The sequence below is a fragment of the Nyctereutes procyonoides genome, unplaced genomic scaffold (assembly GCF_905146905.1).
Source record: "Nyctereutes procyonoides isolate TBG_1078 unplaced genomic scaffold, NYPRO_anot_genome, whole genome shotgun sequence".
NCBI lineage: Eukaryota > Metazoa > Chordata > Mammalia > Carnivora > Canidae > Nyctereutes > Nyctereutes procyonoides.
In genome coordinates this window covers 43,877,458-43,902,942 of record NW_026575052.1, presented here as the reverse complement: position 1 = coordinate 43,902,942, position 25,485 = coordinate 43,877,458, and the positions used below count along the sequence as shown (strand labels likewise).

Sequence of the window (25,485 nt, the reverse complement as noted above, 5' to 3'; positions counted from 1 at the left end):
TGTCCACCTTTTCTAAGCCTCTGTCTTTCTATCTACTAAATGTCAACAATGTTGTACCCCTAGTCCTCAAGAAGCCATTGGTTATAAGATGCAGCTTTAAGTCTTAAATTTTGCGACAAATTGATATTTGAGGCAAAACCAAAAAATGTATACTGATTCTAAGATTCATGGACATTTCAGAAATACTAAATATTAAAATGTGGATTAGGTCTGTCCTGGAGTAGATGAAACACAATCACGTCTGCTTCTCAGGATTCTGAAAATGAAGAGATTTGGCACAAAGTGTCTGGCACACAGGAGATGCTCAGTGAATGTGATTTCCTAGGCTACTGCCACTCCTTCCCAGGGTAGGGGCCCAAAGCCCACTGTGTACCTCCATCACTGGAAACTACTAGATCCTGCTTGTTGCAAGGACATGCTTTGGTTCCACTAAGTAAGTCCTTTCCCTTGGATAAGAGGCTCTCATCATGGTCTTTCCACCATGCTTGTTACTCAGTAACCTAAAACAGGGAGTGATCTGCTCAAAGGCACCCAAAAATCAAAGATGAGGCTCACTTCTTGGATCCCATGTCTGGAATTTAGGGTTTATACATCTACACCAAGCAGTGGAGAGGAGGGATGCTAGGAAATAAACTGATCTAAGCTGAATTTCTTAAAGAAGAAGGGACAGAGAAAAAGAAGGCTGTCTCACAGAAGGTTGATTGGTACCAAGTTTCTCTACACTAGAATCTTGGGCAAAGAATGCCTCATAAAGCCCTGGACTTCTCAGCTTCAGTACTCTATCTTCTACATTCAAGTTCCCCGTAATGTCAAACATTAGGAGGAAAGCTCTATGGGCAAAATTATAAATAGGTCTTGACTTCCTTCAACTCTAATCTATTGGTTTTGGTTGCCTGGAATTCTTTGTCAAAAGAACTCTAAATATGTTTCCGGTTTCACTTCAAGAGTCAAGTTTGATTTGTGATGTCTGCCATGGGCTGAAGAAGGAATCAATGGCAATGATTCCTATAGGACAGCCCTGCTCTTTGGAATAACGGGAAAAAGGATCCACACAAGCAGAATGAGAATTTCAAGGGCTCTCTAAAACAATTTACCCAACTAAATCATGTAGGACCACAAAGAAAGAAATGGAGGTCAAGACAAGCCCTCAGGCACTATTAAGAGAAATATGATCTTAAAAGTGGAAGAACTCTGGGGCGCCAGGGTGGCTCAGTTGGTTAAGCGTCTGCCTTCAGCTCAGGTCATGATCCCAGGGTCCTGGGATGGAGCCTCAGCAGGGAGTCTGCTTCTTCCTCTCCCTCTGCCTCTTCCCCCTGCTTGTGCGCGCGCTCTCTCTCTCTCTCTCTCTCAAATAAATAAATAATATTTTTCTTTAAAAAAAAGTGGAAGAACTCTCCCTTTGGACTGTCTGTAGACGGGAAGAGTATAATAAATATTGTAATTACAGTTGGGTTTGAATACCAGCTGTCCCAGCTGGAAGATCCTGACACACTGTGCTTCAATTTCCTCATCTGAAAAATGGGAATAAGAATGGCTATTTCTCGGGGTTCTTTGCCAATTCTACATAATAATAAGTCTGAAGTATTTATCCCAGTGTGGGGCATACAGCTGGTCCTCATTAAACTGTGGATCCCTAATATTAATTCTGAGCAGTCATGCAGAGCTGCTCAAGGACACTTGGTGGCGCACACACTGGACATAGGCTCAGGAGGGAAGAATGAGCCCTGCTACACTGCCTCCCTGCTCTGAGTACTCCCAGCTCCTGCCCTGAGAATGACAGGTCCCGAGATGTTTCCTGTCCTCCATATCAGGAATCAGTGCTTCGGCCCTGAAACAAGCCCTCCCTGCCTCCCTGCCACCTTGGAGACACAGCTATCCTAGCTCTTTTGGCCAAACGATCATGAGCCAGAAGGTGAAGGATGGGGATCTTTCTCCATGAGTTTAAAATAAGACCCAGCAAGGCCCCTGGGTGGCTCACTGGTTGAACGTGTGCCTTTGGCTTAGGTTGTGATCCCAGGGTCATGGGATAGAGTCCCACATAGGACTCCCTGTGGGGAGCCTGCTTCTCCCTCTCCCTATGTCTCTGCCTCTCTGTGTCTCTCTCTCATGAATAAATAAGATTTAAAAATAAATAAAATAAAATAATAAAATAAAATAAGGCCCAGCATGTAGCTGGAACACTGTGTCCTTGAGACCCTCAAGTTATCCTGAGAATGGTTCTGAGGGAGGCTGTAGCCATGAGCAAAAGGCCTGAGAGCAAGTATGGCAGGTGGTCTTGGGGAGAGGGTGAGAGGGTTCCCTATACATTTCCCTTTTTTTTTTTTTTTTTTTTTTTTTGCCTTTCTCCAAGAATGGGTAAGGAATATTGGGCTGCTTTCCTGGTTCTCGCCCGATGACTCATATCCAGTAGAGCAACCACACCATGTCATGTTGAGACATTTAAAAGCAGAGAAAGAAAACAGCAGGCTTACTGTGAGCAGCGTAAGGCAGGAGATGCTCTGAGAATGTGGGAGCTACAAAGTCTGTCTAGACAATTAGGAAGATCTCCCTCCCAGAAGAAAAGGGTCCCTTTTGCCAGAAGGGCAGGCAGCTGAATACTCAGCCATCAGAGTCAGGGGACCTATTTTTAGCCACCTGAGCCATTCACATGTGGGGCTTTACAGACCAGCTCAGAGTTTGGTAGGTGAGTCCCTGACCTTGGCTCCCCATGACCAGAATGGCCACTGGCACCCAGTGCTAACATGACACACGGTGGGGCGGGGGGGGGGGGGCTAATAAATCCTCTCTCCCAACCAAACACAGGGCCCCACACCTCCAGGCTCTCAACCACACTCTGATCGCAAGTGAGCCCATTCGTGTGCCACTGAAGACAAGAACTAAAAGCAGAAAAGAAAGCTCTGAAGTGAGAGTAAACTTGCGCTCAGCACCAGATGAGCAAACAAGGCCAAGTTAACACCAATGGAGGAAAGTAGCACAAGTCACAAGGCGGTGGTGACAGAGCCCCAGGGTATGAAGGCCATGCCACCAGACAAGCTTCAGAGACCCATTCAACCCCCTTCTCAAAATTACCTGGCCTAATTTGTGTGGCTCAGGTAGGGAGACCCCGCCCCTGCACTCTGCCCTCAACCCTGGCCGATAGATTACACAAACCCCAGAGCAGACACTGGATCAGAGTTGGGCCCAAGACCCAAACCCAAGGCAATCAGAGCCCTCCCGGGCACTTCTGCTTGAGCCGTTGGAAATAACGGACTCTACTTCCTCACCAAGTCCCCTCAACAACTACTGAGGTCAACAGGTGCCTCTCAGCATTCATTCTTATCATTGTTCACACTGAAAATAAAGCCAACAGAGAGGAAAGCAGAGACAAGAAAGGATGAAGAATGATAGAGCCCCAACATCACTGTTGGAACCCCTTGATCTGGCTCTGCCTGAAAAACCTTCAAGCAATAATTTACTTTTGTTTGTTTAAATCCATTTGACTTGGATCTTGGACTTCTACATCCAGTTTCATTTTGACTAGTATGTCCATTTATAAAGCTCAGATAACGTGAGCTGACCATGAAGGATCAAAGGGAGGAAGAAAGATGCCTCCAAGAGCTGACCGAAGCTGAGCCATCTTGGACAAACCACTCACCCTCCTGAGCCTAGTTAATCCACCTGCCAAGTGGGAGAAATGCCAGGGTCCTGCCATCCACACAGGACACTGAGAGGATCCCCTGGGCTAACAAGGAGGAAGGGCTTCCCAGAGAGCAAGGCAATGAGCAAAGTTGGCACCGTTTCTACAGGACAGCCAGAGCAGGGAAGGAGCCACATGGCTGAGGCTGAGCTCTTGGAAGCACCAATCACCTTTTTTCCTGGCTTGCGAGATCAGGTCGGCCGCGCTCTTGCTCATGACCTTCGTGACGTAGAGCGGACAGTTGGTTTGGCTTGCAATGGTGATGGCACGGAACACAGCTTCAGCTTCCAGCTGCAAAAAGAAGTCCCAGGAGTCAAGAGAAGCATGAGCCTCTCAGAGTGCCACTCCCCTGCCTCTGCAAACTGAGAATGTAGCACAGCGCGGAGCTTAAAAGCCTACAGGATCTGCAGTTAGACACCCCCAATCCACCATGTCCCCACTGTGGCACTTCACTTGGCTTCTCACAGTCTTGTCCTCGCCTTCCTTGGTTGCTTCCCTCCTCTCCCCGTGATTATCCCAAAGGCTGCATGCGATGGAAGCCTTTGCTCCCCAGTCTTCCCAGACAGATTCTCTGGCAAAACAGCATTCCAGCACCAACAGGGAAACAATAACCAGTAAACGTAATTAAACATCCAATCCTTCCCTGCAGCAATGGATGGTTAGTGGATGGTTAGTGGTGGCAGTTCCAGCAGGCATTTCTTACACTAATCATTCCCAGACTTCTGGGGCCCCTGGGTGGCTCAGTCAGTTAAGCAGGTGACTCCTGATTTCAGCTCAGGCCATGATCTCAGGGTTGTGGGATTGAGCCCTGCATCAGGCTCTGCACCTCAGCAGGGAGTCTGCTTGAAATTCTCCTTCTTCTCTCCCTCTGTCCCTCCCCCTACTTGTGCTCTTTTCTCCCTCCCTAAAACAAATACATAAAGGCTTTCCAAAAAAAAAAAAATCCCAGGCTTCTCAGCAGAGACTTCTCCTCTTCTCAATTTCTTCCATCCCACTCAAAAGTAGAATCTACGTGTTCAAATACGCTAACCAACTGTGTTGAATTTATTTAGTAAGAAATAATGAGTTTCCCCTTACTGTATTAACAAAGCAGGGTATTTAGAACTCAGGCTCTTTCAAATGGCCTGGGTCTGAGTTCTGGTTCTGCCACCGAGAAGATGGGTGACCTCATGTACTGTACACCACCTCCCAGAGCCTCAGTTTCCTGTCTGTAAGATGGGAACAGTAATAGGACCCAGCCCACAGGGCTGTTGTGAGGATTCTGAGTTCATCCTTAAAGGCAACTGGCCCATTCCTGGGACAAGGCAAGCGTGCCTGGCACTCTGGCTATTGGTCTCATCGCTGATTGCAGCTCCTGACCAGCGTGGGGGAGCCCATGCCACTGCCCCAGGCCCATGGCAGTACGGTTCAACCTGAAGCAGCTGCTGCTACCATTTCCTCAGCCAATCAGCAACAGTTCCGTTTTGGATGGGTAGGACATTCTGGTCAGCCTATGCAGCCCAACACTTTAAAAAGTACCAAAAATAGCTTGCAGATGCCCAGTGTTTGCATAACACAAACCAGCCACTGCCCTCAGTGGGTGTGGCTCAACAGAGAGACTCTAGGACATGGTGGGTCCCACTGGTGCCCCCCCACCCTGTTCTTGGTCCCAGGGGACAAGCCCCCGGAGCCCACAACCACAGGTGAATACGGCCACCTTCCCGAAGCACCCGACTTCTGGAGCAAAGCTCGGGTTCAGCTCTCTGCCCAGCATCCCCGGGGACAGTAGCCGGGCGTGCTCTGAGCTGAAGAGTGGCTGGTTCCTCCTCCACCCATCCCTCCTCCATCACACCTGTGCTCCCCACTCTGCTCCCCATGGCCTCGGCCCTGGCTCCTCTGATACCACTCCCTCCCAGCCCTGCAGGTTTCTCAGCACCTTGACAACATGACTATCTTTGGAAGGTTACATCATCCTCCAGCTTCACCCAAAAGGGCTTCCAGGGTTGTCCAGATCTACTGCTAGAAGCTTTTTACTAAAAAGGAGACGGGAACAGGAGGAGTGGGGCGGGGGGGCTGGAAAAACAAACCAAGGAACAAAAATAGACTTTGCTCAGAAATCCCCTGGCTGCTGCTACAGAAATCAATCTTGCCAGCAAATCTCTACAGTGACCAGCATTTAGGAAAAGTTTCACAAACAGTGCTGATCACCCTGGCCCCCTCACACGCCATCAACAGCTTTCCTAGCCTTCACGCAGAAGTAGCCAGGAGCCTGTTAACCTCTCGAGCTTGGGCTCCTTCATGCAACAGTAATGCCAACCACCCAGAAGAACAGTGGCAAGGACAACTAAGGCAATCAGCACAGCTCCAGGTATGGGCTAGTGTCCCACAGAAAGGACTTTAGGAGACAGACCTTTCTGGAATGCTGTGAAATATTTATGAATCATTTCAACTGGGAACAACTTCATTAGACACAGAGGAGTTTCTGGAGTGCTGACAGTGCTCTGCTTCTCCAGTGGGGCACTAGTGACACAAGTGTCCTCAGCTCGTGAGAATTCCTTGATCTTTAGGCCAGGAACACTCTTCTGGGTGCGCGTTACCGTTTAGTTTTTAAAAGGCTCTAAAAGCGACGGGCCAAAGGAATACCACTGGTTTCTGGCTCTGACTCGTCCTTCTACCTCCTGGGGGGGGGGGTGTGGAGCGGGGGGTGACAGAGCAGGATCCGGGGTCACCTCACTCATGCACCAGGCCCTGAATGTACTCTGGGCGCTGCTCCTGGGCTGGCCTCCCAAAGCCAATATGCTCACAGCCCTAGGGCAGCCAAGGCCCAGCTCTGTGCCCTGTGCCAGCAGCTGAAGCTGCCAATGTCCCAAACACATGCAATCAGCCACTAGTTAGTTTTTATTCACTCATCAGCTGCTAAGCAGTCCCTGTTCATCATTCATTTTACACGTGGGAAACTCCCTGACCCAGACTTAGTCATCACCTTACACAAATCGATAGACATAATGTCTACGAAACACCCACTCCACCTACTACACATGTGGCTGATACTTCCTTTTGCAGGGCTGAGAATATAATATGGAATAAGGAAGGAAGCGCAAATGTCTTCGAGATGCACGCCGACGAAGAAAGGGTTTAGGTATTTACCTCTCCAACTGAACAGGTGTGGAGTGCCCTCCACCTCATGCTCTCTTTGGAGAGATTAGCATTTCCCTTACATTATTTTCTACTTTTCTCTGAGTCCCTTGAGTTGGTCACACAGACATGTGGCCTTTGGAAGAAATGTTCCAATGTTGCTGTCTGGTACTCACAGACTCTCCCCGCCGTTCCTGAATGTTGCTCCTACACCTTGTGTGCACGTGTCTGGTGAAGGCAGGCTGAACACAAACTCTCTAGGTGTCCAGTGTCCAGCGGGGCCATCAGCCAGGCTGCTGGGGAGTCTCCCAGAAGATGCTGGGAAGACAGAGCACCTCCACTGCTGTCCTGTGCTCTCCTCCATTCCCCAGCCCCCAGCAACTCACCTCCTCTGGTCTGCTCAGCACGTGCCCTTCTGGGCCAGTGATCCCCATTTCCAACATCCGGGTTTGCTCCTACAATGAGAAAAGAACACAGACCAGTTCTGAGATAAGCTCAAGTGAGGTGTGGAAAACCGGTGCTGGTGTATTTTAATCTGAAGAAGTGTTCAAGGGAACTAAAGGAATTAAATGTGTGTGTTGAATACATTTGTTAATGCTCCATCTGGAATTGTCAAATCGGGTCAAGTCTTAACTAAGAGAAGAAAAAAAAGTTTCAGGGTGGCTTTTCTTAATTAAAAGGACAGCTGTCTGTTAGAAAATCAAAAATGTTTTCGCCATTACGCATCAAAAGTCACACCAGCTCGCTTATGCCTCTCGTGCTGTGTGTCCCAAGGTCTAGACACCTACCACCTCCATCCACCAGAATCACCTGGGCTTGATTCTGTGGCCGTGCGGCTGTCTGGCCCTCTCTTAAATCAGAACACAGAGGGATCCCTGGGTGGCGCAGTGGTTTGGCGCCTGCCTTTGGCCCAGGGCGCGATCCTGGAGACCCGGGATCGAATCCCACATCGGGCTCCCGGTGCATGGAGCCTGCTTCTCCCTCTGCCTGTGTCTCTGCCTCTCTCTCTCTGTGACTATCGTAAATAAATAAATAAAAAACCTTTAAAAAAAAAAAAATCAGAACACAGAGCTGAAATTCTAGGAATCTGCGCTCTAACAAACCCCTCAGGCTTTCCTGTGGCTTAAATTTCTGGCTGAAATAAATGGCCTCAGAATTTAACCAGGCGAAATAATGCCTCTGAACAGCATTACCTGAGTTCGTCTTTTGGTCAGATTCTATTCAGTTAGGCTGTTTGGTGACAGACGGCCTACCCCTCAGGGCTGAGGGCTACATTCCTCAGACTTCTGGCCAGCTTTCTGGAAGAAGCAGGTGGCTGGGCAGCGAACACACCCGTGGGCTAGTTGGAACTGGCACGAACCCTAAGCCACCGTCTCGGCAGTTCTGCTGGGCTCCGCTCTCCAAGTCCTAAGGGCCAGATCCCATGAACCTCTGCACTGCGGTGGGTGAAACGAGGGAGAGGGAGGGACCCGAACAGAGCCCCGCAGCACTTTGGAACTATGAGATGTCTAGAAAGGAAGGGAGCCCTTCTCCCTGCCAACGAAGAAATATTTTTTGTTGTCTTTTGTTTTGTTTTGAATCATATCATTTTTTTTTTTAAGGGGCAAGAAGAAAGATGCAAACACTCTAAGCAGTTGTGAGAAGTGAAGTGATCACTGTCTCCCACTCTATGGGATTAGAGAAAGAGGCCAAGGCGGATTTTTGCAGCAAAATATTTTTTCACTTTTCATTCTTTTCACTTCATTCTTACTGTTTCATTCTCACTACCCCACTTTTCATTCTTACTGTTTCTTCTTCACTTTTCATTCTCATGGTTTCATTTGTCAAAACTTGGGCCGAACACACTGACTTCTCAACCTCGGTAAGTCTCCACTCCGCGCTGCCTCCTGAAGTCACACCAAGGCAGAAGTGTCCAGCCCCAGCCTCTTCTGTGTCGCCTGACACATTCACTTTGATCTTATTCAAACAGCACTGGCAGGGGGCACAGGAGGAAGCTCGCTCAAGCGACAGTGGCCCGGCCCGTTCAAATCACAGAGGAAACGTTTTCAAATGACACTTGCCTCAAGTTCACTATCAACCTCCTAAATCAGAATCTCCGGGACTAGGAGAATCCCAGGAATCCCTAAGCTCCACAGGTGATTTCAATGCACTGCTCCTGCTGGGAAGTCCCATTAAAAGCCATGGTGTCCCTATAGCTGGAAGATTAAGGAGGGTGTGCAAAGGCCTACGGAAGCCGTACCTGGGTGGGGGAGCAGTGAGCACTTAGATGCATTGCCCGTTGCTGTGATCACACCACAGTGTGGGCCATGACATGATTCTGGTTTGCACCATGAGGAAAGAAACCCTGTCTTTTTCATCTTCCCCCTCCAAGGCTCAGCACACAGTAGGTGCTCAATAAATACCGATAGATGAATGGCTAAAGGTGCTACACTCTCAGATTGCCCTGCCCACTTGAAACCTTGGGAATACATTCGCGCAAAAGAGATTTCTTCTTGCTCAGCTCTGAGTACACCAGCTGCCTTCATTTAGACACTGTGATAAAATCTTTCGGCTCAGTCTGAATATAATAAATACACACAAGAAACTCATCCAAATGGAAAAACGTTCTTTCTTTCCCTGAGAACAAACAAATCCTTCACAAGGTAGGGAAGAGAGGGCATGGGGCAGGGCGGAAGCAGAAACAGTTCTGGGCTAAGGAGCCACTAGAGCAAGCTGGAAAGGGGGCTTCGTAATGGAGCCTGTTTGCCTCTACAGGGTCTAGAAGGAAACAGCAGGGAGTTTGGTTCCTAGGGCATCTTGGAGGGAGGGCTGGATCCTCTGGCTGCTGCCCTGAAAATGCCAAGCAAGTGGAGGAATATGGCCCTAATGCCACCAGGATATGCCTCCCGTAAGCACTGGACCCTCTCTGGAAAATGATTCCATTATCTCTGGGTGTGTGGGGGATGAGGGGAAGGGCTGTCAGGGGCCTGACTCATTAAGCTCCTTGGTCAGCAAGAGGAAACTACACGTTTAGCTCACTTCCTCCGCTGGTGAGACAACATCCAGAGTGTGAAACCCTAACAGCTAGAGACGTGTCCTGCTGGGAGGCGCTGTCTCCCTGGGGGACCTACACCTGGGCTCATGGAGCAACAGGCCCAGGACACACCAACTCAGAGAAGACGCCCACTCAGCCACAAGGCCTTAGGGCTAAGATTTTCTTCTCCCAGTTACTGGCTGTGCTCCTCGGGCCAGTGGCCTAATCCTTCTGAGCCCAGCATGCTCCTCTACTGAACAGGGCAGACAGTAGCCATCCTTGAAGGACCAGGTGAAGATTGACTGAGAATACACTGGAACACTTACCAGTGCCAGGCACACAGAAGCAAGCATTTGCCATATGGTCCCTGCCGTTAGAAGCTAACGGGTCTGAGACAGGGTGGGCCCCACGGTTCCCACATCCCTGTGGACCACATTCACCAAGTCCCAGACAACCTCTAAAATGAAGGCACAGCCCAAGGACGAGTGAACTGTGGAATGCGTCTGTTTGGGCTCACCTCAATAGCCTCGTGCCTGGCACAAAATGCTCGGGACATACTCTTTGAAAGAATGAATAATGGATTTTGCCATGGACGTTATTAAATGGACCAAGAGAGCTCTCACTCCTCTAGCTGCCTCCTCCTAGTGGAGGCCAATCTTGAATGCTTCTGAGATAAACAAGACCCTGGCTACGACACATCTGTGCAACGAGCCCATTAAGCGACTCAGGAGATGGAGAGAGTGCCTTCTGCTTCCTTATTAACGATCACTTTGGGCCTTGGGGCCTGATTTCTTCACTCCTGCCTTCAGGTTCTCAGTATAACTTCTAGGAAACCAGCGGGGTATCTGATCACCCCCAAGACCTACATTCTTTATCATCTAAAGCCATGAGTTCTACAGTCCTGGATCGGATTTCTGAGAAGTGCTGTCTTAGGGTTTTTCTCTAGGACAGAGAACGTCATGGAGCTTAGACTCCCTTTTCAAAGAGAATCAGCAACACAGTCCCACTACATGGCCCAATTCGAAAACCTCTTCTGGGATGCCTGTTCTCATCCCCCAAGATGGCTCTTTATTTCAGTGTCCTCACCTTTCTCCCTCGCTTATCTTCATTCCCTCCTCCTAGCCTGGCATGTGCTTTAGGGCAGGTTCTGTGTTCAGTACAGTGTTTAGGACTGTGCCTCATGCACATGAAGAGCTCATGCAATACTGAGGAAGGAAGAAGGAAAGAGGAGGGCTGGAGACCCGAGCCTGTGCAGGGAGCACATTCTGGGGAGCTGCGTGGCGTTACCTGAGCAATGATATCCCCATTCTCAGCGTGAACTTGCGCGATGGCTCCCAGCTCGCCTAGACAGGTGAAGATCTCGTAGAGCTGAAAGAGAAAGGGTGGCTGTCACCTTCACAAGCCACTGAGCCATTCCGCAACATCACACAGGGGTCGATTACTAGGGCCATAGATAAAACAAATGAGGAAAACCAGAGGAAGCCGGTGATTAGGGCAAGAAACACAGGCTAAATCATGCACGACCAAAGAATTCCAAATCCAAAGGAACTCTAGGAAACCGTCTCTGTAAAGAACAGATCATGTCTCCTTGGCGGACAGGGCAAATGTACACATAGTGCCATTGAACCTTCTACTCTGCCTCCAGCACACATTTAATGGTATTATTTCCTGTTTTGCTGGGACAGACCTTCGCAATCCTTCTCAGCAAGTGCCCCTGAGGGCTGCTACAGCAGGGCCAGAAGCTCGAGGGCCAGCTAACATCCCTATTCCCTAACCCTTCAAGGTAGACCTCCTGTCACCTCGTAACCAGGAGCGATGGGAATTCATTCCTTCTATTTCCTCTGAAAACGTGAGATTCATGTAAAACCAACGCATGCCCTGAGCGTCAGAGATAGCTACGACCCCAAACAGCAGAAGGCCCTCCCTAAACCTGCAAAGCCAGAGCAGCTCATACTTCCAATGAGCTCATGCAGGGTTTAGGGCTCGTTTGGTAGATGGAGACTTCGGCATGCCCTTCCTCTTGTCCTTCTGAGAAAGCTGCTGCCAGTGGAAATTCTAGCTCCTGGTCTGCCTTGCGTGGGCACCCTGCCTGTTACCTTATTTAAAATGCAGCATGGACCGCAAGGGCTTTACGAAGCACTCTGGCCCAGCAGTCACCCACAGCGACCACAGTGACTCATGCTCAAAGAGCCAAGGTCACCAACAACAATGGGAAACCCATCCAGATACCTCAAACCACACAGCAATGGCTTGTTACCTCTGTGTTGGACACTTGATACAAATCCTTATAGGCCATGTAAACCATGAAGGAGTTAACCCCTGCAAGAGAGGGAAGGGAGGGAAAAGAGGAGGAAGACAACATTAGCACGACTGCTCTCCTTCCCCTGCTCCCATCGTCATGGGGCCCGAGTGCATTATGGGGACCTGTCTGATATAAATCAGATGCTCCCCATTCTCATCCTCTCTTCACGTGCTAAAGCAGCAACGCCGACATGGTGTCACCGCAGAATGGGCTCTGCTGCACCTGTCTTGCCTGCTCCCCCCATTCCCCAGCCCAGAGGGGTAAGCTTTGCTATTACTCCAGGCAGTATACATCCTCGAGAATCACTGCAGCACCCCAGGCGTGTTCACGTACTGGGGGTGGCACCACGTACTAGTTCAGTGAGCTTGCCATACCTCACACCTCTTGGTTTCCTCACATGTAAAATGGAAAAATGACAAGAGCCCGCTTCATTAGGCAGCTGGAAACGTTAAAGGAGACAACACACACGGAGCTCTCTGCACCAGACCTGGCACGTATCTGAGCTCCGTTGATGGGGCTGCTGGGAATGGTTTCTTTCACTCCGTAAGGAACGCTGGTTCTACCCGGGGCCTGGGTGGTGGGGGGTGGAGGGTGCATCTAAGGCGGAGACCAGATCCTCGAGGAACCGAGAGCTAATGGGCAGAAGTCAAGGTGTACCCTGTGCTTACATATCTAAGCTAGCCCTTCCAGGCTATGAGGAAAGAGCTATTTATTTTTTCACCCCAAAATAGACTATTAATGTAGTATTTATATAAATAGGTGGGGCTGGGGAACAAGAGAGTCATTTTGGGGAAAAGAGGACAATTTTGGTCTCCAACCATTAGGGCCATCTCAGCCCACAGTGTTTCAGGCCAAAAGCCGGTTGTAACTTGAGAACTTGCCTACCCAGAGTGGTTCAGCTCGGGGCAGCTTTTCCCAACACTACCCTTCCCATAAGCCTGTGCGTCATCTGCGGAATGACCCAGGCCCTTTGTAAGGGAAGTGGGTGTTAAAGCCGGTCCATGAGATGCCGGGCGTGAAAAGTGTCACAAGAAAGGAGGGGGTTAATCTCATATCCGACATCAGGAAGGTCTGGGCACAGCTGGTGGGATGAGGAGGGACATGGAAAGGAAAGCTCATCCTCTGAGAGGCCACCCTCTCCCCTGCAACCCAGAGCACACGCTCTTCCACTGCACTCTGGCATCTGCATCTATTATTAAGTTACTGTTATAACAATGCAGGTTACTTATGTTAGTATTAGTACTGGGATTGTAATGAGTATAATGCTATTACTATTACAATATTCTGCACCTCGTGGCATTTACCCCATTGCTCTTCACTGGCCTGCTTCCTGTTGCCTTGCACGCTCAGCAGAGACCATTCCTTATACTTCCCTAAAACCCCGAGCACACAGCGTGTCTGTGTGTGCGTGTATAGAGGGAGGTAGTGTGTGTTCATAAAATATCTGACCATCAAAAGGTAGAAGGAAGCGGAGAACAGAAGGATCCAAGATGACAAGGGAAACCTAAATTATGTACTCAGAGGGGACCCATGCCCATTTCCATGTCCTAAGCTCCTAGTCTGAATATGAACCCCTCTTTGCTCCCACAACTGTCGTAGCCTTTTCTGAGGATGCCACTGTTTGAGAGCAGTCATGATTTGATCTTCAAGTAATGAAGGTGAAAAATTCCTAATCTCGTTTTTAGGAGCTGTGTGACCTTCTATAAGATGTTAACCTCTCCTGGCCTCAGTTTCTTCCTCTATCAAATGGGCAGGGTCACATGGAGGTGAAGAGCACAGACTTTGCGAATAACTACTGCTTACTAGCTCTGTGATCCCAGGCCACACTTACTCTGAGCCTCAGGCTCTCCATGCATGAACCGAGCATGACCATCCCTATCATGGGGATCCTGTAAAGAGTAAGATGGCATACACGAAGACAATGTGCCTGGAATGCAGTGGTCCCCCTGCACCGACCACTCATGCTCAAGGTTCCAGGCTCCAAGCAAGGAGAGGGGAGGGGGGCACACAGGGCCTCACCTTTGTCCTTTTTTTTTAATTTTTTTTAATTTTATTTTTTCTCACCTTTGTCCTTGATGAGGTTTTGCACCTCCTGCTTGACGCTATCATTCCAGTGGGTGATGTCCACGTGCAAGGCATAGTCGCAGCAGCTCTTCCCATCCGCCCATTCTCTCCACTTCTCATAGGCCTCCGTCAGGCTGGCCTCCGGCTCAGGTACCACGTGGTCAACTGAACGACACAGGCCCCACATGGGTAAATCACTGACCCAGTCTCTGCTCCCCTTTGAATAAGCCTGCCCCTGCTTGCTTAGCCAGGGCTGCAAAGTCTGTTTCCTGAGCATGGAATAAACCTTAGAAAGTGCTCCCCGGCAGTTTCCAGATTGCTCATCATTTAACTATCACATACCCATGTTGCTCTTGGACAAATCACTAGCTTCTCTAGAGCCCAGTTTTCTTATCTTTGAAATCTGTGCTCAGTGAGGTAGAGGGTGGAATGTCATGGTACCTTCCTTCTAATTCTGTTATATGATTAAATGCATGAAAAGGATCTCACCTGATGCCTGGCACACAGTCAGTACTTGGTAAATGTCAATGAGCACCTCCTATGTGCCATTATTACCAGTATCATGGGAAGTCACTGCTAATGGAAAAAGTCAGACTCCCTCCTAAGGGTGTGAAAGAGGGGTTTTAAAGTTATGTCAGGTAACAGGACAATGGCATCCATGTGCTTACTACCATTGGAAAGAGCCAGTGGAATGAACCTGACGCTCAGCCCACAGATCTTATATCCACATAAACTTTTTGTCAAGAATATGTTTTTTGGGGGCACCTGGGTGACTCAGTTGGTTAACTGTCCAACTCTTGGTTTTGGCTCAGGTCATGATCTTAGGATCCTGAGATGGAGCCCTACAGTGGGCTTAGCATGGAGTCTGCTTGTCCCTCCCCCTCTGCTTTACCCCCTATGCTCTCTCTCTTGCTCTCTCTCTAGAATAAATAAATAAGATCTTAAAAAAAAAGAACATATTTTCTTTTCAAACCCAACTCTACTCCTGAAGTACCCGCAACCATGGACAGCACTGTTTAAAATAAAGACATTTACAGTTGGTGAAAATAAGGCAAAAGTGCTACTCCCATATCTCCCCTTGGGCAGTTGAGGGAAAGCACAAATCAGTACACCTTTCCTAAGAACAATTTTGAAATATACATCAAATTTCTTGATTGTTTTCATACCTTAGCTCAATGATTATTCCTGTGCCTAAGAATTATTCCTAAGACAATACACATGGCTGTTTGCAAAATGTGGGTGCCAAAGATGTGTGCCCCTGCAAACATTATTTATAATGTGTTAAGTGAAAACTGGAAACCATCAAAATCCTGAACAACAGAGACGTTTGGCTAAATAATAAATATAATACCTTCATAAAATGGACATTTAGGCACCCATTTTTAATGCTGTGATGGAATAAAAATAAACAAATGGAAAGACATCCATGACATGATTATTTAGTGAAATGGTACACTAGAACACCACTGACCCACAGTCCGTCTGTTATGACCCTATTTCTGTTTAACTGGAGGGAAGCGACAGCCACACTGTTAACAGCCACGCAGGCTTTATGGGTTTTCTTTTCTCGCTGCATTTCCAGGGTTTCAAATTATCTACAAAGGACATGTACAGCTTTGTGTTTCTTTGTATGGTTTTCTCTCATCACCTGCAACTCTGACTTTCCTCTGGCTCCTTCCGAGCCTAGAAGACCAAGCACGGTACACACTCCCAGGACACTGAACAGGTCCATCTCCCTGCCCGAAGGCAAGAGCCAAACCAAGATCACTCACTTTCTCAGCCTCCTACCACAAGCAGCCCACGTGTGCTTATCATAAAGCAAAACGCAAGGAACTACATCACTGATGCATGGACCTACACCAGGGCCTCTGTGGACAAGCAGCTACTGAGAAGTCAGCTGGCTTCCTCCCTGGGGTCAGAAAAGCTTTGGTCTCCCTGAATTGTGCCTTTTATGGCCCTGATGCAATTTTCCTGGGCTTCCACACCCAACTTGCAGAAGCTCAGTCCTGCTGGTGCTCCCGTCAAAAGGAGGCAAAAGACAATGAGCAACTCCACAGCTCAGGCTGTTCTGTGGATGGGTGTATATGGTGGTAAAATAAACAGTGCCCTGGCCGACCAAGTTTAGGCCCAGTGCTGGGATGCGACCCAATTCCCTGGGATTCCTTTGGGACAGGAAGGACTGCCTTGGAATGCTATCTGTTCAGTAATCCAATGGCATGCAACTCCCTAGGTTTCTCTGGAATCGCAATAGTTCCCAGAATAAAAGGGGAAAAAAAAAAGAAAAAGAAAGACAGAAAGAAAACAGAGACCAACAAACAAAGGAAACCACCCCAACAGCTTGCCTCATCTTAAGATAGGACTTGGTCAAGATGCAGTACAGACCAGCTAACAGTAAATACCACTGAAGCCCACGAGTTTCTCAAGAACTGCAGGTCCCATTATCTCTCTCTCTCGGGGATGCTGGGCCCCATTCCCACTGTTCTGCCTCACTCTCTTCCTGCTCCTGCCTCAAGCCCCAGTTAGAATTTCTGAAATAACGTCTGGCCCATGTCCACACATATCCCAGGTTCTGGCCCAGAGATTCCCCACCCACTGCACCCCCAGCCCCGGCTATCATAGGACAAGCGAGGCCAGCTGTTTTCCTGGCCCCGAGCCTCGTGAATCTTCCCTAGGCACTTGCAGCGAGCTGCCAGGGTGCTCGCCACACCTGCTCTCCTCAGGTCCTGGCAGGCAGCACATCTGTACACTCAAGTGAGAGATGTGTACAAGCTGTCACCAGAGAGCACAGGGGTTGACATGTGAGCGAGAAAGTCACTTGTTGGGGCCAGGAGTGTGGAAGGGCAGGCGACTCACTGATCATGGTGGTGCCTCCCGCTAAGGCGGCCTTCGTCCCTTGGAAGAAGTCATCCACTGTGGTCATCCCCTTGTGTGGCATCTGGAAATGGGTGTGGACATCAATGCCTCCTGGGATCACCATCTTCCCGTTGGCTTCGATGGTCTTCACTCCTCCAGGGACAATCAGATTGTCTCCAATTTGCCTGGTGAGACAGAGAACAACTTTGAAGACAAACATAGTTTCAGACACTGCAACTCATATTTATCAGCGTGGTCTTTGCAAGTGATTCACAAGCTTAACAATCTAGAAGCAAATACAGACAAGTGTACATCCAGAAAACAACTTATATAGACACAAAATGTGCTGGTCTGCTGTTTGGCGGAACCGTGTGTCCTGGCTTGGTACTACAACCTCCGGGGTCGGACAAGGTCTACAATATAGGGTGTGTAAGAAATACTTTTTCAAAAATAGGTGTTTAAAAAAAAAAAAATAGGTGTTTTTGTTATGGCTTTATTTTGTTCTTTATCTTAGTAAAGGCTGAAGAGTAACATTTGGGAAAGGATTCAGAGAGCGTAAAATAATGAACCATCAGGAGAGACCGAAGGAGGTAATGAATCCTTTAAAGAACACGTATGGGAACTTAGCTATCCCCTAAGTGAGTCCATCTGTGTTCCTAACAAGAGGCATCTGCATGGGTCACTTTGCACCTCAGTCTTCACTCCCAATTGCACCCTTCCCTGATAATTGATCTGTCAATCACAGCCAAAGGCAGATTCAAAGGAGGAAGCCAAAGAGGCAGATGCCCAGCTGGCAGGCACCTCGGCAGAAGTAACAAGCCAAGGAAGAGGATGGTGACAACCTCTACCAGACACACCTGTGCCCAAGAAGCTTCAGCGCATCCCCAGAAGGAAGAAAGGGGGACTCAGGTGAGGAGGAAGCTGACGAGTACTCCAGAGACACACTACCTACACAAGGCAAGTGACGAAGACAACTACTCCTGGCAAAATGTTTTGTTACCTTCGAGACTATCTGATGTTGCTTGGCTTCTATGCGACTTCACACCCTCGATCTAAATGGCCAGTTAATTTTGGTTAGACAAGATGCACAAGCATCCTGTCCTGGTTGGGGAGACATGGACCCCACGACCAGGGGTGTGAACATGTTCCCCTTTTGTTCACAGTCAGCCAAGACAGACACCCTCTGGGGACAATAAGTCTACCATTGGTCCTCCAAAATCTAAGTCTTGCAACTCAAATAAAGTATTCTTGACATCTCTAAGAATTCAACCTCACCACATCCCCACTGGGCCATTCCAGAGTCACCACAATTCAAAACACGCTGTGGAAAAAAATGTAGCCTCTGACGATACCTCCATTATAGTCCAGATACTGGCCGCTATGTTCTCATTTTTCTCTCTCCCTCCTCTTTGTCTGAGGTATATTGAGAACCAAGGGTAAAAAGAGTTAGTAGCCCTCACCGCGCATGTGTATATGCTGTGTGTTTCCACCAGTTTTGAAAACTAGTGGAATACCATGTCTTCAACAGAAATGCCTTCCTAATTTTTCTCCACTGAGCCACTCAAGATCATAGTAATCCTTAAAGGTTTGGTTCCCACCTCCCTTCCTTGGTCAAATCCCTACTGACAGCCAGGTCTAATAATTAAGAGTACAGATCTACCCTGGAGGCAGACTGAGTTCACAATCCCTGCTAGTTATTAGCTTCATGACCTTGGCCAAGTTACTTTACCTCATCATGTCTTAATTCCTTCAACTGTAGAATGTAATAAAAATGTTTCCTCCATAGGTTTGTCATATAGATTAAGTTTTAGTATGTCAGGCCCACAGAAGGCTGTTAGGCACGGCACAGGAGAATCCGAAAAGCATCAGCTATGATAATTAATAACCATACTAACCCCACATGGCATCCGCCTTCCCTATGAATCTCATCTATTCTCCTACTTTAATACTAGATACTGATATTATCTGGTAATGTTATACCCTTTGATAAACACAGATATCTCAGTTCCCCTAAAAAACTGTAAGGTCCCAGACATCTGGGTGGCTCGGTGGTTGAGTGTCTGCCTTCGGTTCAGGTCGTGATCCCGGGGTCCTGGGATCGAGTCCCACATGAGGCTCCCCACAGGGAGCCTGCTTCTCCCTCAGCTTATGTCTCTGCCTCTCTCTGTGTCTCTCATGAATAAAAAAATAAATCTTTAAACCAAGACTGTAAGGTCCCTGGGGGAAGATGTGGGTCCCAGTGATAGCCACCATAGCATGTGGCATAGCATGGGTCCCATGCCTTAAACAATCACCTTGCACACAACAGGCACTCCATAAATATTCACAGATATTCAAACAGCAATCTGACAATCAGGGGGAATTATTTCTGTGTTTATGCTCTGTTAATTCAGGATGTTTTTGAAGATATATAAAATGTCAGGATTAGATGAAGATCATTTTAATATACCCTTTTCTCCACCACCAACGCACACATCTGATGGTTACATCCCTTCTATAGCATCCTTGGCAAGCGGCCTTCTCGTCTATTCTAATAGAGATGGCAAAAAGGATTTACACAGTTAACTCTGGTAGTAGATGCCTGACTCACTATGTGAGGATCGATTCTGAGCCTGTATTTAAGACTCAATTGTGAAAAGGGCTGTGATCAATTAGTGACGCCCATCATGAGTTCTGAAATGAGGAAGAAGCATTAGGTACTACTCTCTTCCACCGTCTCTGAAAATCTCTAAATGAGGGAACTTGCTATCTCCAAAGAGAGCCGACTATATACGATAATTTTTTTAGTACGAGAAAAATATAAGATTACTTGGGGCTTATTTTTGAAGAAATTATTGTTTCTAATTAATTAATTGTTAATTATTGGTTAGTTTGCCCACTATTTCCATTTTGCCTATTTCTAATATGAAACGGTGTTTATGTAGGTAAGACAACTAAACTAGAAGATGTTCATTCACGCATGTTTATTTGTTCATTCATTCAATGTATTTGATTAATGTGTTGATCATTAGCAAGTTACTTCCTCTCTGTGTTCCTTTTTGTCCTCATCTGAGAAAAGGGTAGTAATAGTACTTACTTCATGGAATTGCCCATGAAATAAATGAAATTACGCATGTAAAACATTTAACAGTGCCTGGCGCATACTGCACAGTCAATGAAAGGTAGTTCTTCTTAAAAGTCTCTCCATGCTAAGTACTGGGTTAAGTGCTTGGATATGGAGATGAACAAGGTAGGGTCCTTGCCTGCAGAGAGCCTAACAGGGTCAGAACGGCTGTTGACTCATAAAAGCACAAGGTGTTTTGAAGGCTCATAGAAGGGAAAGCAGCCTAGATTTGGGGACTGACAAGGAACACCCACCTACAGAGTTATATCTAAGCCAAGTCTTCAAAGATAAGGAAGAGATCCACTATATCCAATGAGTTTAAATAATGTAATAATAAAATTGAACAAGGCCAGGGATGGTTAACAGGATGAACTGCATACATCAATCTTCTACAATATCTGTTCAGTGCAGAGACATAACTCATTCTACGTGATGAAAAGTTATGTGTAGACCAAATCCTCTTTTACAGGTCACTATGTAGGGAACCTGCACAAAAATGTAACCTGATTGCACAGTTTCCAGGCTCCCAAAAGCAAATCATTTTAAAAGATAGGTATACATCTCTAAAGTACCTATTTGATTTTTTTTTTAATTTTTATTTATTTATGATAGTCACACACACAGAGAGAGAGAGAGGCAGAGACACAGGCAGAGGGAGAAGCAGGCTCCATGCACCGGGAGCCCGAGGTGGGATTCGATCCTGGGTCTCCAGGATTGCGCCCTGGGCCAAAGGCAGGCGCCAAACCGCTGTGCCACCCAGGGATCCCTAAAGTACCTGTTTGAAAATCTTGTCTGAGATATATGTCTTCTCTGTGTTCTGCCCAACTAAACTCCATGTAAGTTAAGGATCAGTTCAAATGGCCTCTCCAGCCCCAAACCATCCTCTGATGGGATTTCTCCTTTCTGTGCACTTCTACATCACTTATCCTCACTTGAATTCCTGTGATACCAAATGTACGAGCCTTATGTTTATATGGAGCTGTAACTATGTGCACACCTTTTCAATAAACTTAAGGACAATAGTCATATCTTCCACTTCTCTAAGATGCATAGGGCGCCCCATTAGTGTCCTTTGCACAAAGAGGCCTGCAGCATCATTTGGTTGACTGAATTTAGATTTTTCACTTCGTTCACAAGATGCGAATAAATTAAGGCTAGCTCCCATTTTAAGGGATTATGTGCAACCAGAACGAAGGGTTAAAATAAAGATCCACTTTGGGGCTCCTGGATCCAACTCTTGGTTTCAGCTCAGGTCATGATCTCAGGGGCCTGAGATGGAGCCCCACATCAGTCTCCACGCTCTGCAAGACGTTTGTCTGAAGATTCTCTCCCCCTTCCTCTGCCCCTTTCTTCACTTACTCACTCTCTCTAAAATAATTATAAATCTTTTAAAAAATAGACTCATTTTTTTAACGAGAAGAAGAAATAAAAACACAGGGAACCAAAGGTCTAGGCAAGTTTCTTTCTGAGCCTCTCAGGAAGAAAGGAAGTACAAAAAAAATAAAGATACGGTTCTATATACTTACTTTATTAAACCATCTTCCATGTAAATATCAGCATAAAAGGATTGATCATCATTGACGATTCTACCGCCCTTGATAAGGAGACGGTCACTCTAGAAAAGAAGGCAAACATAAGTCATTCTCACAGCTAGGAATTCAGAGAAGAGGGGGTCTGCAAAAGTTTTCCCAGTTCACCGGTCTAGAGGTCTAGTAGGAACACAGTGACTTAAGACATCTGTGTGCTCAATGCACTCAGTGTTTGAATTGGGTATATTTGTCAGGGATCCAGTCTTTGACATTTGCCCCAGATTCAAATTATTCTAGAGCTTCACCTCTTGCGTCTGCAACCTACCTAGCCACTCAGAAACATAGCTACTTGAGGGAAGACACTCTTGTGTTATCTTTTCTGGCTCAGTAAGCAGTAAATATTGAAAGTAGTATATAACTTATACCTCAGTATCTTGTATCCTGTTGGCACTCAACAGTGATTCTCAAAAATAGAACCTGGGATCAGACATACAATGAAATAGCCTCTGAAAGTCTTTATAATGACATGAGGATCATGCTATATTTAAAATTCAGGATTCTTACACAGGTATGCAAACATTGCACACAAGCTTATAGAATGTACAGGAAAAGCGCTGAATGGAAAAAAGACAAAATAGCTATAGTATCCTATAGATCTCTAGTCTTTAACCCGGGTGGAGAAATTATGCAGGATTCACATTTGCTTCATTAAACTCTCACATTTTCTGAGATGTGTCTGTTGCCTATTATGAAAAAATGTTTTTTTATAATTAAAGTCTTTTTTAAAAGTTATAACTTAGAAGAAGTTTGGATAAGTGATCCAACTGGAAATGATGCACATACAGTCCAAGGTAATTAAGGAAATATAGACATATAGCTCCTATATGTCAGTAGAGGAACCAACCAGTGTCAGCTTTCAATATCACAGATTTCATTAAAAGAATGAATGGAGGGCCCCTGGCTGGCTCAGTCAGTTAACCTTCTGCCTTCAGCTCAGGTCATGATCTCAGAGTCCTGGGATCAAGCCCCACATCAGGCTCCCTGCTCAATGGGGAGCGTGCTTCTCCCTCTACCCCTCCTCCCTGCTTGTGATCTCTCTCTCTCACTTCCTCTCTTTTAGATAGATAGATAGATAGATAGATAGATAGATAGATAGATAGAGACAGATAGGTAGCTTTGCTGGGGTCCTGACGGCGAAGAGAAATCTCAGGAGCCTGGCTGAATGGAAAAGCTTGAAGAGAGAATGGTACATTGCATTTTGTTATGAATTCAACTTACAGACTTCAATTCTATCCACCCACCCACCCACCCATCCATCCATTGTTCATCTATCCACTCATCCAGCAAGTAATTATTTAATATGTATGACTAAATACATAGAGAGGATCCAGTAGTTGTCATTGCATGTCATTGCTTTTATGAAACCTAAGGGGATATCTGGCAATAAAGAAAAAAGAAAAAAGAAAGAAAAAAGAAAATCAACAAAAATAAATAATACAACGTAAAATTGTATCAAGTGTCACAAAACATAGGTGAGCGGGCTTGTTTAAACCGAGGTGAAAAGAGGCCTTTGCAGGGATGATCAAAGAGATGGGGTGGGAATGGAGAGCTGCAGGCAGAGGGGATAGCATGTGCAGAGGCCCTGTGGTAGAAAGAAGTTTTGTTTCTTTGAAAACCGGAAAAAGATCAGTGTCGAGATGGGGAGCTTAGGGATCAAGAAGGAAAGTGGCAGAGATGAAGTTGGCAAGGCAGTTGAACTGGCTTTCACAAAGAACATCAGTTTAATGGGGAAGGAAGTCTATGAATAAATAGGCTGATTTCTGGCCTCGGAAATAAAAGGGTATGAACCAGGCCAGAAAATGAGATTTGAGGCTAGGCATCCATATGGGATACAGCTTAGTGCCACTTAGCTGCTCCCATGTTCAAGGTACTACAGGAGAGCAGGAAATTGCATCATGTCATACTGTCGGGGGAGAGGATCTGAAAGACACACGGATCAAGGAGGCACCCAGGAAAACACCCACCTCTGCCGCAAGGAAAATGTACAAATGAGATCAAATGTAAATTCCCACCATGCATGATCCACAAGGCCTCCCTGATCTGGCGCTCGTCTCTATGTCCATCCTCATTTCCATCACATATAGCCTCGTGTGTCATTCCATAGCAAATTCAGAAACATGCAGCAGGCTCTCTGGCCACTAAGCCTTTGCAAAAAAGTTCCCTCTGCCTTCTTGCCATGTTCACGTGGCTTTTGACAACCACCCTCTCCTCTGTCAAGCCTCGAATCGAAGTGTTTCTCCTGCAGGACGCATTACCTGACTTGCCAGCAAGTTTCACCTACTCCGCTTGCAATTTTGCTCAAACAACCCCATTGTCTACAACAACTGCTGTTTACCAGAACCTGGTGCTTCAGGGGGTTCCACTGTTCCACTGTCTCCTGACTAGACCAAAGACTCCTTTGGTCTTGGGACTATACATCGCTTTGATCTTTCCACCTTTGTTCCTGGAGCTCATCCTAGACAGCTACTGAATACTGGTAAGCCGAATGGGTGAAGGGTGGGACGTAGGTTGCATCATGTCATTATGACGGAAAGGCCATTTGAGTCACAAAATTATGTGATGTGGCCAGAAAGTTGGACTACTGTTTTAAGAGTAATTGCAAAATTATATAAGGCAGTCCCAGGACTGTGCTTCCCAAACTAGGGTGTGCACATTAAAAGAATATAGAGTCCCAGGCCCTGCTCTAGGCCACTAAATCTGAATTTTATAAACCCCACAAATGGTTCTCATGCAGATCATCAACCAGCCCAGCACCAAGTCAGAGACCAGCACTGGAACTCATGGTGCTGTGTGTCCAAGGCACAGTTCTGTGTGTCTAGAGAGATAGGAGAAGCATCTCGAAAAGAAGCTTTGTAGTAATAGTCTTGGTAACTATAAGGTTTGCCTCTAATAGCTCAGTGCTCTTCTGACATTCTTTATCTTCCTAGCAAAGAACTGAAGTAAACTTTTTGGAAAGGGGCCAGCTAGCACCTGTAGTGAGCCCTGGTATGAAATATGACCACTCTCCTGTCTAGGGAACATCTAGCCTAGGGAACCAACTGACATGATCATTACTTCCTTCAACAAGCATCAAATATCAGCAGAGGGGCAAAAGCTATCTCAGGCCCATGGTGCCTCAGGGAATACTAACGAGTGATCCAAGTGGAATTAACACCATTGCGACGGCATCATTGGAAACTCTTCAAATGCTAATTCGATATATCTTCTCTGGCTCAATAATCAGGAATCAAAATAGATAGAGCACAGAGATGAAATACAGGCCGGTGGAAGTTTCAGAGATGGGAGAAACAAGACTCCTGCTCTTTGGACTGCTATGGTATCAATATTATTTCTTTTCATCATGCAGACCAGAGATATCCAAACCTCAATTCACAGAGCTCAAACACATGCTGCCCCTGGAGCTCCCCAGCCTATTCCCTACCTTCTGTTAAAGCGATTCATCAAATGACTTCATTAATTTTAACTCTTTCCATGGATGTGGGATCCACTAACAAAGGGTAGCCTAGGCAAACTGTCATTGGACACAGGAAAGTCTGAAAGGCAAGCCTTGAATTTGGCCTTGACAAACAGCAGAACCACTGACCACCCTCAGGTTACATAAAACCAAACCTTAATGGTTACCAAACATGCTTGTCTGTGAGTTCACAGACCAGATGAACACATGCGAGGGTTGAAAACTAGCAAGACAAACAAATCTGCCATCTATGATTAAAAGTCATCCTGCATGATGTTACAAAGGACTGGTGAATGTGGTGGCCCAGCAGGGCTCTT

The 25,485-nt window shown here is 46.8% G+C and overlaps 1 protein-coding gene across 2 annotated transcripts in view; it reads right to left on the bottom strand.

The window, feature by feature from the left end:
* Positions 1-25,485, bottom strand: part of DPYSL3 (dihydropyrimidinase like 3) — a 115,127-nt gene that overhangs the window by 8,296 nt on the left and 81,346 nt on the right. For both annotated transcript variants that reach the window (XM_055332880.1, XM_055332881.1), the window contains exons 2-8: positions 21,652-21,740; positions 17,023-17,207; positions 14,170-14,334; positions 12,061-12,122; positions 11,091-11,171; positions 7,177-7,245; positions 3,847-3,967 (exon numbers count right to left, since the gene is read on the bottom strand). In XM_055332880.1, coding sequence (XP_055188855.1) covers positions 3,847-3,967; positions 7,177-7,245; positions 11,091-11,171; positions 12,061-12,122; positions 14,170-14,334; positions 17,023-17,207; positions 21,652-21,740 — 772 coding nt within the window. The remainder of the gene's footprint in view (positions 1-3,846; positions 3,968-7,176; positions 7,246-11,090; positions 11,172-12,060; positions 12,123-14,169; positions 14,335-17,022; positions 17,208-21,651; positions 21,741-25,485) is intronic.